At 39.4% G+C, this 12,883-nt stretch overlaps 1 protein-coding gene across 1 annotated transcript in view; it reads left to right on the forward strand.

Moving 5' to 3' along the window:
- The first annotated feature begins 660 nt into the window (after positions 1-660).
- LOC138741473 (keratinocyte-associated protein 3-like) overlaps positions 661-12,883 on the forward strand; it is a 40,803-nt gene continuing 28,580 nt past the window's right edge. The window contains exon 1 of the mRNA XM_069895645.1: positions 661-884. Within this exon, the coding sequence (XP_069751746.1) occupies positions 839-884 (46 nt within the window). The 5' untranslated portion in view covers positions 661-838. The remainder of the gene's footprint in view (positions 885-12,883) is intronic.

The raw sequence follows: 12,883 nt of genomic DNA on the forward strand, positions 1-12,883 counted from the left end.
GATTGTGCATGCAGTATTGAGATTCAATGCACCCCCCCCCCCCAATAAAGTTATCCAGTTTCCTTTTCGTATCTATTTCCAATTGTAAAAATATATATTTTCTTGCTGGAGTGAGTTGAGGGAATTGCCATTACTCCAGGCTACTAGCTAAAATAAAAGAGGTTTTGTTTTGGCTTAATTATTGATAATAAATATTTCTAGTATCAGGATGGTTGACAAGTGATTGCACATATTTTCATGCACATATTGTATAGCCTTTCCTTAAATTCTCGGTGCCCGTCCTTGAATATAAAGGAAGGATTCAATGAACATCTTCCAAGCTTGCGGAATCCACCGCAACTTAATATATCCTCGATCTAATGCAGCCATTCTTTGTTGTTTCCAAATCCTTTGCGGAACCAGAAATCAATTTAACTCCTCGCCCTTCCACTTACTCTGGAAAAAGTTCAGTTCCCCTTATCTGATTTGACAAAGTATTCTTATCAACCCATTCATTATTTCAAAGATATTGAGTTATAACTTGATAACTTCCTTTTTTACAGAAAGGATTAATTAAACTTCCTCGGCGTTCTATAATGAAATAACATTTAAGGGGACAGATCGAAACTATTTTGATCACATCTCACAGAAGAAAATGGGTCTGAGACACCGCAAAGCTCTCACTGAGCTCTGCTGTCAGGGGAGGAGAAACAGTCATAATCTGTTTAAACAAGATTCTAAATCCAGCAATTCTTCTTTTACAGCCTCCACCGAAGAGGTTAACACAGCGTGGGTGTGGCTTTGCTGGCTGCAATGGCTCGACTTCATTGTGTCTTCTAAGTTTCATGGAGTTTTATTGATGGAAGTGAGACACTGTGTCTTGAGAGTTAAGATGTGCAGAAAAGGTAAGGTCTCCTTCTGTGCATTGGCAATGGTGAGGTTGGGGAATTAATGAGTGAACAAATGATGTTTTTCAAACCAGAAGGAGAGGTGCGAGCCTAGACAAAGGAAGTGTTTGCACCGAGTCCAATTCAAGGCAGCGCGCTGTTTGCGCCTGCTGCAATTCGGGGAAGGATCTCTTCACTTGATACCTGGGGTTTCCTGCTCCCACTTCCCTCTTCATTTATCCGCCCTGTTAAATTTACTGCCAACCCCCAACAAGAACGTGATGCCACGTATAAACTGAACAAAATTCCCAGCGGAAGGCATGGATGCTGATGTCGTCCGAGCTAAATAAATATTTCCAAATTCTTGCAAATACAGGGCGAATATTCTCGACATGGCAAATGCAGTTGTTTTAATCGGGCTTTATTTTAATGGTTGTTTCGATTCAGATGCAAAGTATTTTTAAAAAATAATGTTCTGATGTTTGATCTTGTCCATTTCCTTCAACTACTTGAAGAAAAGATAGAAATCAACTTGGGTCTGGAGTATCATCCAGTAGCCATCTGTCATCCCAAATAGGGAGTCAGATGAAATAATAATATTCTTTGAAAATGGGATCTAAATATGGCAAACTTTTTTAACAGTGGAAACATTATGGAAAGTTATTGATTTCCAAATTCCCCTCCCAAAAAAAATGCTGGTGGTTATTGCATATATAAAGCATCAATCATTGTGTGAGCCAAGCCCTGAATACATGTTCTGCAGGTACTTTGTTAATATTTATTTTGGAGTTATTAACTGAAATATTTCTATTGCAGATAATAAGTTCAGTATCGGTGTTGTATGTTTAGGTTACAAGTTAATGAAAAACAAAAACTAATGGATGGATTGCATATTGATTTGTACTTTAAAATAATTATTATTTCAGGAAAAGAGGTAGAGCACAAAGCAAGGTCATGAAATTAGTCAAACAGCAGGAAATTTTATTTGCAGACCCTAAAAAAAAATTTTTATAGACAAAATACATTGTAACTTACATGAAGTTTGAATGATGTGGTCTTTTGGTTTTTCTCTAGGATTATTCATAATTCTGTTCATAAATATTCTATCCTTTCAGGTGGCAAATAATTCAATCAGTGGCAATTTTGTTTGGTTGAAAATGAGTTTTGAAAGATCCTCCTTGAACTTTCCAAAATAATTATACACAACATATTCAGCACAAATACTCATAAAGACGATCAGAACATAAGAAATGGACCATCCAGTTTACATGGTTCATGCCCCATGGTTCATCAAGATAATGGCAGATCTTCTACCACACCACTTTCTTTCATGATCCCTTGATTCCCTAAATATTCAGAAATCTATGGCTCTCTGTTTTGCCTTATTTTGAATAAACATAATAATTGAGCTATTTCAGTGATTTCCTGAGGTTCAGCATCTTCTTAGCAAAGGGATTTTTTTTTTCTAATCACAATCCTAAACTCTTTACCCTTATTTTTAAACTGCTCACCTGATTACAGTCTCCTCATTCAAAGGAAAGATCCTCTGCACCCAGCCTGTCAAGCACTTTTAAGAATTTTGTCTGTTTCGATTAGATCTCCTGCCATTCTTTTCCTTATCGATAAAAGCTCTTACCCTCTGTTTATTTGCACTCCTCGAAACTTGTTCATCCTTTGGCTTAATTGTAATGGCAGAGTGAAGGATATGCTGTTATAAGTTGTGATGGAATACAACCCTGGTGATCCAGATGGTCCATCCACACGATTGCCTGTTTTGAGATGCTAGATCTGTTATGAACCACACCTATTATATCAGAGGAACTTGATGTACAAGAATGTGTTGTGTTTTCCACCTGGGCAAGCATGGAGAAAAACTGTTTCATTCCACTAATATTCTACAAATGAATCACCGTTACATGCTGTGGCAAATTCATATCCATTTTCAGTGCTCTGCATCTAACAGGAAGACAGCATATTACCCACTAATAGATACAGTTGGGGTATCTTTTCTACAAACGGAAAGGATATTCATTGTTGCTTCATCGAAAAATAAAACAATGTTATTATGCATATGTGGAAGTTACACAATCAAGAGAAATGCCCCCATAGTTCAATTAATTGTGGGATAAATATTGGTCAGGTATCAAGAGAACTCCGAGTTCACTTTGGAAAGAGCAGACATGTTCTCAGGTTAGTGTCATGTCTGAAAAAAAACATAAAATGATGTCAATCACTGTAGAAGATCAATGATTCTCAACGTTTTTCAACATCTATAAACCACCTTTTATTCCTTTACTTAAGCCCGCCGCCTATAACATACTCTTAGACCATCAGGTGGGGGAGGGAGGCTAGTGAGCTTGAAACTGGTTTTTTTTGTTTTGTTGGAAAAATAGTTCACAAACGTTTGAACTTTTTTGTTGTCAAAATTTTACAACCTGATTACATATTACTCGTTAATTATATCAGTGATATTTGCTTTCACCATGTCACAACAGATCATCTACAACAAACCATTGACTGCAAGTTAAGAAATACTCTTCTACATTATGTATTGAATGATGTGATTTTGGAATTTAAACTTTCTGAGAGAAGAGAAAATCAAGATAATTCACAGAAAAATAAACAAATCAAAATTACCTCTCCAAAGCAGCAAAAAGTAGGATTGTGAGCCAAGACGAGGCCAAAGGACTGAGTTTAATGAGTATCGGAGAGAAGAAAAGGATGTGGAAATGAAAGACTGTGTTTTAGGGAAAGGATTCCAGATACAGTAAAATCTCCATTATCTGAATTCAAGCAATTGGCAGCCTCAAGCAACAAAAAAAATCACAGAAAATAAACAGGTAAAACACATGAAGATTTAAAATCAGTGCCCCCAGCAATCTGTTCTGCAATCCACACAACACGCAATCTCAACCAACCAGCAAATTCACATATCTGGCATCTATCAAACCCCATAGGTGCTGATACTGGGTTTTTTTTTTAACTGTATAAGGACTTTATAGCTTGTTTGTAGGAAGGAGAGTGCAGAGTGGAACTTGCTTTTCTAAGAGGGTCATGTGGTTTTGCAAGCAGAGAGAGTAAAACAGGCTTTCTCTTCCTCCCCCCCCCTCTCTCTCTCCCTCTCTCCCTCAGAGAGAAAGCAAGAAAGAGAGAGAGAGTTCTGTTCAGTTTTACAGCCAGCAGCAGCAGCTGGGACTGGAACAGGACAAGCTGGCAAGCTTGTGGAAAACCCCCATTTGGAAGATGAGTTCTGAGTGCTTAGTTCAGCCTGGTCAAAGCCCTTGTGGTTCATACAAGAGGAGAGGACTGGGTGTCTAATGTTTCACTTGAAATAAGAGAAACAAAAAGGCACTCTGGTGACCTGAAAGAAAGAGGTTATCATCTGGAAAACCCTGAGGGGACAAGTTTCTTCGGCAAGACACTGAAGTGGCTGGTTACAAGGAATCATTTGTGGGTGTCCAGCAAACAACAAATCTCTCTCTGAAAACCAACAAGCACCTTCCTGAGCGGTAACCATTTACCTTTCAAGCACCAAAACCTGGTGAACTTTATACATGTTAAATTCTGTGCACAGTATAAGAATTGCCTGCAACTAGTGAATTTTGTGGAATGAGAAGTGAGATTGGACTGTGAATCAAAGAACTTTTCTATACTTACACACACATTACATACACGTGCTCTTAGAATTAGAAGTGGGTTAAGTTAGGTTAGTTAAGTCAATAAGTTTGATGCTGTTTTCATGTTTAAAGATAATTAAAAGCAACTTTTGTTTAAATAACCATTTGTCTTGGTGAATATCTTGCTGCTGGGTTTTGGGGTCCTCTGAGCTCGTAACATCCTGTTTATTAGAAAAACTGTGCTAATATCAGAAAAATAAACAGGGTGTTAATATTAACGTGACAAACATCTATTTTCTGCATACTTAAATAGTAATGATTATACAGGAATATTATGAAATGTATTGGAAAAGCTGTACAATATCAGAAAAATACATTTTCATAATGTTCCTGTATTATCATTACTATTTATAAGTATGCAGAAAGTAGATGTTTGTCATGTTAATATATGTGGAATTCCACCAGCGTTGTCTCCGCTCCATCCTCAACATCCATTGGAGCGCTTTCATCCCTAACGTCGAAGTACTCGAGATGGCAGAGGTCGACAGCATCGAGTCCACGCTGCTGAAGATCCAGCTGCGCTGGATGGGTCACGTCTCCAGAATGGAGGACCATCGCCTTCCCAAGATCGTGTTATATGGCGAGCTCTCCACTGGCCACCGTGACAGAGGTGCACCAAAGAAAAGGTACAAGGACTGCCTAAAGAAATCTCTTGGTGCCTGCCCCATTGACCACCGCCAGTGGGCTGATAACGCCTCAAACCGTGCATCTTGGCGCCTCACAGTTTGGCGGGCAGCAACCTCCTTTGAAGAAGACCACAGAGCCCACCTCACTGACAAAAGGCAAAGGAGGAAAAACCCAACACTCAACCCCAACCCACCAATTTCCCCCTGCAGCCGCTGCAACCGTGTCTGCCTGTCCCGCATCGGACTTGTCAGCCACAAACGAGCCTGCAGCTGACGTGGACTTTTTACCCCCTCCATAAATCTTCGTCCGCGAAGCAAAGCCAAAGAGAAAGAAAAATATGTGGAATTAGCCTAGAATAATTTTGTAGACAACTGTTATAACATTTTATTTGAAAAAAAACTAGACGTTGGGGTGGTTCAATTTGAAATGTTATTATATTCTTAATACCATGATACACTGTGCATAAATTCATTGGGCTGGTTTGATACCTTATTTTTAAAGGAGAAGATAATATAATGTTATATTCTCTTTAGACATAACTTTACAGAAGATTATTTGTCACTCCATTACAACCAGTTATTAATGCAATTTGGAGATTGATCATTGTTCATTGTGGAGATCGGCTGGCTCTTGTGCACATCGAAAGCTATTTGTTTTCTCACGTGCAGCAAAGAAACCAGGTGCGCTTCAGAGTGAATCGCTCATTTGACAAGAACTTGGAAGTAACTTCCTGCCAATGTGCAATTGCTCATAAATGGTTTAGACCAGCCATTCTCATACGGAACCTTGGGGGCTGCAGCATAGTTGGGGGGTGGGGGGGGTTTGGATTTTCTCGAATGTGCTGCAAACAAGACTGGGAGAAATACAAAGCAATCAACCTCATGGTTGACTGGCAACAATAGTGTGCAGAGTCAGGGAATTTAAGTCAGGAATGAATGAAAAACTACAGGCAACCCTTCCTGCTAGGACATTAACATTTTGGCAATGAAGAATTCATCAGACTTTTTAAATGCTTTTCAGTTGTCACAGTGAACATCAGGCACTCTTATTATTGAGGTGTAAATTGCAAATCCATCACACAGTAAAAGATATCCAAATGCAAGAGTGATTTCCAAAAGTTAACGAATAGAAATAAATCCCTCTATAAACCCCTCGTCTTTCTGCATGTGATAAGTTATCAAGTAATAGAGGTCGATGGTATGGAAATAGTCCCCGAAGTCCATTCTATCCATGCTGACCAAACTACTCCCATTTGTCTGCATTCGGTCCATATCCCTCTTAACTTTTGCTGTCCATGAACCAATCTAAAAGTCTTTAAAACATTACAATTATCCCCATCTCTACCACCTCCTCTGACAGCTGGGTCCATGTACCAACCACCCTCTGTGAAAAGAAGGTATTCCTCAAGTCTCTTGAATGTTTCCCCACTCACTTTAAATCAATGCCCTTTCATTTTAGAGCCACTACCCTGGGAAAAAGACTACGATTATTTAACTGATCTATGCCCTTAACTGTCCTACTCGTCACAGAGGAAAGTTCCAGCCTATCCAGTCTCTCCTTATAATTCAAGCAGCCCAGTCCCGGTAACATTTTCCTGAATCTTTTCTGCACTCTTTCCTGCCTAATGATATCTTTGCTATAGTTGGGTGACTGCAGTACGCCAAGTGTAGTCTCACCAATGTCTTGTCCAGTTGTAACATGATGTCCCCACTCCTGTACTCATTGCATTTTTTGGGTAATTATATGGAGAGTTATTAAACCATGCAGCACTGTTTTAACTTTGGTTTATGATTGCATTAGAATGCTCTAGTGTGCAGATTAATAAGTTTCATATTTCACATGCTGTTTATACAATATTAACTGTCTGATTTCAGTGATTAATAATAATTCCATAAAGAAGATTCATATTTAATTTTTTAAAATTTAATTTATATATAGAGGCCTTTCTGGCCTACAGACCCATGCCGCCCAAATAGCCCCAATTAACCTACATCCCCAGTACGTTTTGAAGGGTGGGAAGAAACCCACTTAGACATGGAGAGAAAGTACAAACTCCTTACAGAGAGAGCTGGATTCGATCCCAGTTCGCTGCTGCTGTGACAGCATTGCGGTAACCACTACTCTAACTATACCACCCATCTACATGTTGCTCAAGAGAATAAACTATTACATTTACTGGATAAAAATTTGAAATTGCTAACTTGATTTCATCTTCAACTTATAGTGTGCATGTTTAATATCTTCCATGTGTGGAATTTTTTGTGGGGTTAATTTAAGGAGACCTACAATTTTAATATTTGAAGTGGTTTTTTAGGTAATTATGCATGAGCATATAAATTTGGAAAAATAAACTGATTCCCATCGAGACTGGTTTTTGTTCATTCTAATTATCTGACTCTATCTGTATTTGAGAGCATCTTATTTTTTTTTGATGTGTGCTCATATAAATCAAACTTTATTGGTCATAATTTTAATTTTTCCTTTGGAAACCTGAGACTGCCCATTAAATCTGAGTTTAATTTGGAAAGTTCAAAACTGCTAATTAACATGGTGGTGGTGATTCTACTATAAAACACCACACAAAACATTCATTGTAATGTTGTTTTCACTTTAGTGGAATATTTAATTTTCACAATTTTTATTAAAAAAATGGTTTTATCTGGGAGTAATTTTGATTGTGTGATTGGGTTTAGTGAATATATGCAGATATCATTATCTTCACAAGTCATTGCACATAATGCTATTACCTCATTCCCTTTCTGCTCAAGGCAAGGTTCCAGTGACCTGAGGCTTCATCCAATAAAACTGAAGAACAATTGTTGGCATGTCAATTGGTTGATGTGGCTTGTGGTTGTTTTGGATAGATAGGACAAGTGAGTAAGGTCATGGTGATAACCTTCTCTATTGTTTTCTTATGAATGAGAGTTAATGTTTAACCTTTTGGTATGTCAAAACCAAATGTCAATAGTTTGCTTTGATTAGAAGATTAGTTTCTCCCCACCGAACAACTCATACACTGAAATCCATAGAGCAGAAATCTGTCTGCAGCAGACAAACAGTGTAATACACCATAATGTCCAAAGAGTGAAGAAACCATACATTGCATATCATTTGAATCAAAGCAGTGATAGTTTTGTGGCATGGTATTGTTCTCTGACGTGAGTGACATCATTATAACTGTACTTAATCAACAAAGAACATGGCTGAGCTCTTGGTTATACTGTTTACTTAGAAAGAGAAGTTTGAAATAAGTTTGCCATAGTAAGCATAACTTGTGTGTGTGTGAGATTATTTATTCCTTCCATTAGTTCTTTTCTATCCTCTGTACTCCTTATATCTCCAAAGAGCTCCAGTAAATTTGTCAAACATGATCTGTCTTTTTTTGAATCCACGCTGCTTCTGCTGAATGGAACAATTTCTATCCAGGTATCTCACTATTTTCTTAATAATTTTCCTGTCTACAGACATAAAACTATTTGCCATTTAGTTCCCTGTCTTTTGCCTACGTCATTTCTTTAAGAGTGGTGTGACATTCACTGTCTTCCAATCTGCTGGGACCTGTCAGGAGTTCAGAGAAATTTGGTAAATTACCACAAAATGCATCTACTATTACCTTCTGCCAATTCTTTCAGAACACTTGATGCATTCCATCAGGATCCGATGACATATTGCTACCTGTTTAGAGATAGCAATTGTAATGAGGTCCTCAGTTCACACTTTGGAATGTTAGAGGTACCTTCCACTGGAAAGAAGGACACAAAATAGTTGTTCAAGTCCTCAACCATTATTGCATTACCTAATATTAATTCTCCCTTCTTACCTTCCTCAGGACCTACATTCACTTGAGCCATCCTATTCTGCTTTATGTAATTATAAAATACTTATTATCGGTGTTTATATTTTGTGCAAGTTTATTTCATAATCTATTTTTGCTTTCTTTGTCAAAGTTTTCCCAATCTTACATTTTCCCGTTACTGCAGGCAACTTTGTACACACGAGCTTTTAGTATGATGCCTTCCTTTATTCCCTTTGTTATTCAAGGCTGGCTCTTCCGACCCCTCACTGTCCTATTTTTTAACGGGAGTTCACTTTTGTTGAGCACTGTGCAAAATCTTTGAAAGTCTTCCAATGTTTCTCAAATGTTCCACCATGTTGCCCGTGTGCTGTCTCCACTACCCAATTCCTCCTTCCTCCTGTTGTCATCACTCTTGTCTACACTGGTTTTAGACCTTACTATCGGACCCATCATTTGTATGAGAAATTCAGTCATACTGTGATCTCTCTTTCTGAGAGGATTCCAAACTACATGATCATTATTTTTACCTGTGTCATTACACAGGAACAGATCTAAGATAGCATATTCCTTTGTAGGATTGGTAATGTGTTCCTCAAGAAAGCTATCATGAACACATTGTATGAACCCCTCCCCAAGACTGCTTTGACCAACTTGATTGGCCCAATCTATGTGCAAGATAGAGAACCCCATGACAACTGCCATACTATTCTCACATGCATCAGATACATATGGTTTATTAGAGGGGTGGCCAAACTTGCTTAATATAGGAGCCACAAATGATAAAGCTCAGATGCTTGAGCGCTGTAGGACAAGAACAAAATTCACACATATGTTTTTATTGTTACATACACATTTTGTAACAAAAAAATTATATAAATTTTAAGAAATGCATATTAAATGCAATAATATTTATTCATGCATGCAGTTTTTAAACTGTTAATTTGTATTAGTTTCAATCATCACAAATATGTAAAAAAAGGTAAACCAAAAAAATGAGACATTTTAATCAGATTTCCACCTTACAAAATTACTCTTATTATAAATCATATTTTTATGACTAAAATACAATGCTACAAATGTCAGGCTATTAAAGAAGCGAGTCGGGCGAGTGAGGGGGGGACCAGCAGTGCGAGTTGGGCGGGCGAGAAGGAGAGACCAGCAGCACGAGACTGGCAGCGCGAGGGGCAGAGACTGGCAGCGTGAGACGGCCGGGCGAGGGGGAGAGACCGGCAGCAGGAGACAGGTGGGCGAGTGGGAGAGACTGGCAGCGCGAGATGGGCGGGCGAGGGGGAGAGACCGGCAGTGGGTGTCGGGCGGGCGAGGGGAGTGGGGGGGTGGGGAGACCGACAGCGAGCCGTATATTAAAGGTCAAAGAGCAGCATGTGGCTCGCAAGCTGCGGTTTGGCCACCCCTGGTCTGTTGCCTGTGGCACTGTAGAGTTATTATTTGTTGCCTATTGATAACTCCCACAAGTGATGTTTTCCCTTTACTATTCCTAATCTGTAACCAGATGGATTAAATATTTTATTCCTTAGATCTGATAACGTCTCTCATTATGTTCATGATCTCATCCTTGAAAGAGGGCTACCCTGCCTCCCTTACCTCCTGCCTATCCTAGCTAATTACCTGATACTTCTAATATTTAATTCCCAATTACTGGATCTCCACCCCACAACCACGTTTCTGTAATGGCCACTAAATCATATCCCTTTGTACTGATTTGTGCCATAAGTTCATTGACATTAGGTGCTTTCACACTGCCCCTGAAAGCCGGTATTTAATCGGCTTTTTAACCATTTCACTTACCTGTGTGAATATGAACAACATGGTATGGGGGGGGGGGGGGGGGGGGGTGGGAGGGTGTCACTTTCATCCTGATACTTAGCCGCCAAGGTAGGTTGTACCAGTACATTTCACACCGGCTCTAGTGTAAAAGGCTTACTTGCCTTCCCAGCGTGTAATCTCTGCAATGCTGCAGGTCCTGTCTCCTTTTGCACAAGGATGCCAGATCCCTATGTAAAAGGATACAACTGAACCAGCTTTTCTTGGTTCCGATCTGACCCAACCCAGCTTTAAACAGGTCGTTGACATGACAATTTACTGGGATCTCAGTGTGAAAGCACATCATGTTTTGAATGCCTTTGAACTACCCTTCCATCTAGTAATCTCTCAGTCTTTTGCATTTGACCTGTCTTATACTTTTTTACTCTTACGCTCCCTTATACTTTTCTCTTTTCTAACTTATGCTTTTGTCTCTGCATTTGCTCACATCTGTGTTTCTGATGGATTCCCATTCTCCTGCTATATTAGTGTAAACCGTTATCAATAGCACGAGCAAAAAAAATCCCACAGGACATTGATCTTGGTCCTATCCAGGTGTAGACCACCTCCCCAGATGGTTACATTGCCTCAAGAATCTAAAATCCTCCCTCCTGCACCACTGCTTAAGTTACATATTCAGAATCGGATTTCAGATTTATTGTCAGAGTAAATACATGGCATCACATACAACCCTGAGATTCCTTTTCCTACAGGTGAGGCAGAATCACCCCTTACTGGTAGTGCAAAAAAATCTGTACCTAATGTACACATGTAAACAAATAAAGAAATATAAACAAACTCTGTGTAACACAGAGAGAAAAAAAATCAATAAAAGTGCAAAAGAGTCCTTAAATGAGTCTGATTGAATTTGTTGTTGAGGAGACTGATGGTGAAGGAATGGCAGCTGTTCCTGAACCTGGTGGTGTGAGACCTCTTTCCTGATGGTAGCAAGGAAAATGAGTGTGTTCTGGGTTATGTGGATCCTTGATGATTGCTGCTGTTCTCCGACGGCAGTGTTCTCTGTCGATGTTATTGATGGTGGGGATGGTTTTTTTCTGTGATTCCTGAGATGTGTCCACTACCACTTACAGGGTTTTATGCTCAGCAGTATTGGTGGCCCCATAACAGACTGTGATGCAGCCGTTCAGCACAATTTTCATCACACATCTGTAGAAATTTGCCAGAGTTTCTGGTATCATATCAAACCTCCACAAACTCATGAAGAAGTAGAGGTGCTTTCTTCACGATGCTGTTGGTGTGTTGGGTCCAAGAAAGATCTTTGAGATAGTGACTTCCAAGAACCTAAATTTGCTCACTCTCTTCACCTCTGTCCCCCCCAATGATCATTGGATTGTACACCTTTGGCTTTCCTTTCCTGAAGTCAACAATCACCTCCTTAGTTTTGGTGACAAATGAGTGCAAGGTTGTCATTGGTGCACCATTCAGTCAAATTTTAAATCTCCATCCTGTATGCTGACTCATTTCTTTCCTTTATATAACTCACTACTGTGATATCGACGGCAAATTTGTATATGGTGTTGTGGTCGTACTGAGCCATACAATTGTAGGTGTAAAGTGAGTAGAGCAGGGGGCCTAAGAACACAGCCCTGTTGTGCTCTGGTACTGGTGGAGATTGTGGAGGAGATGTTCTTAATAATCCTCACTGATTGTGGTCTGGAGGTGAGGAAATTCATGATCCAATTACACAGCGGGTCTTGGAGTTTATTGATCAATTTTGAATGCTGAACCCTAGTTGTTGATAAAGAGCATCCTGTTGTATGCATCTTTGCTGTCCAGGTGTTCCAGGGCTTTGTGTAGAGCCAGTGAGATGGCATCCACTGTAAACCTGTTTCTATGATAGGTGAACTGGAATGGATCAATGTCACCACTCAGACAGGAGCTGATACGCTTCATCACCAGTCTTTCAAAACATTTCATTACTGTTGATGCAAGAGCTACTGGTCGATAGTCATTAAGGCAGGTCAGTGCACTCTTCTTGGGCACTGGTATGATTGACTCCTGTTTGAAACAGGTGGGTACCATGCCCTGCTGGAGTGAGATATTGAAGATATCGGTGAATACCTTGGAAAGTTGGC

Source organism: Narcine bancroftii, chromosome 8, assembly GCF_036971445.1.
Source record: "Narcine bancroftii isolate sNarBan1 chromosome 8, sNarBan1.hap1, whole genome shotgun sequence".
Classification (NCBI taxonomy): Eukaryota; Metazoa; Chordata; class Chondrichthyes; order Torpediniformes; family Narcinidae; genus Narcine; species Narcine bancroftii.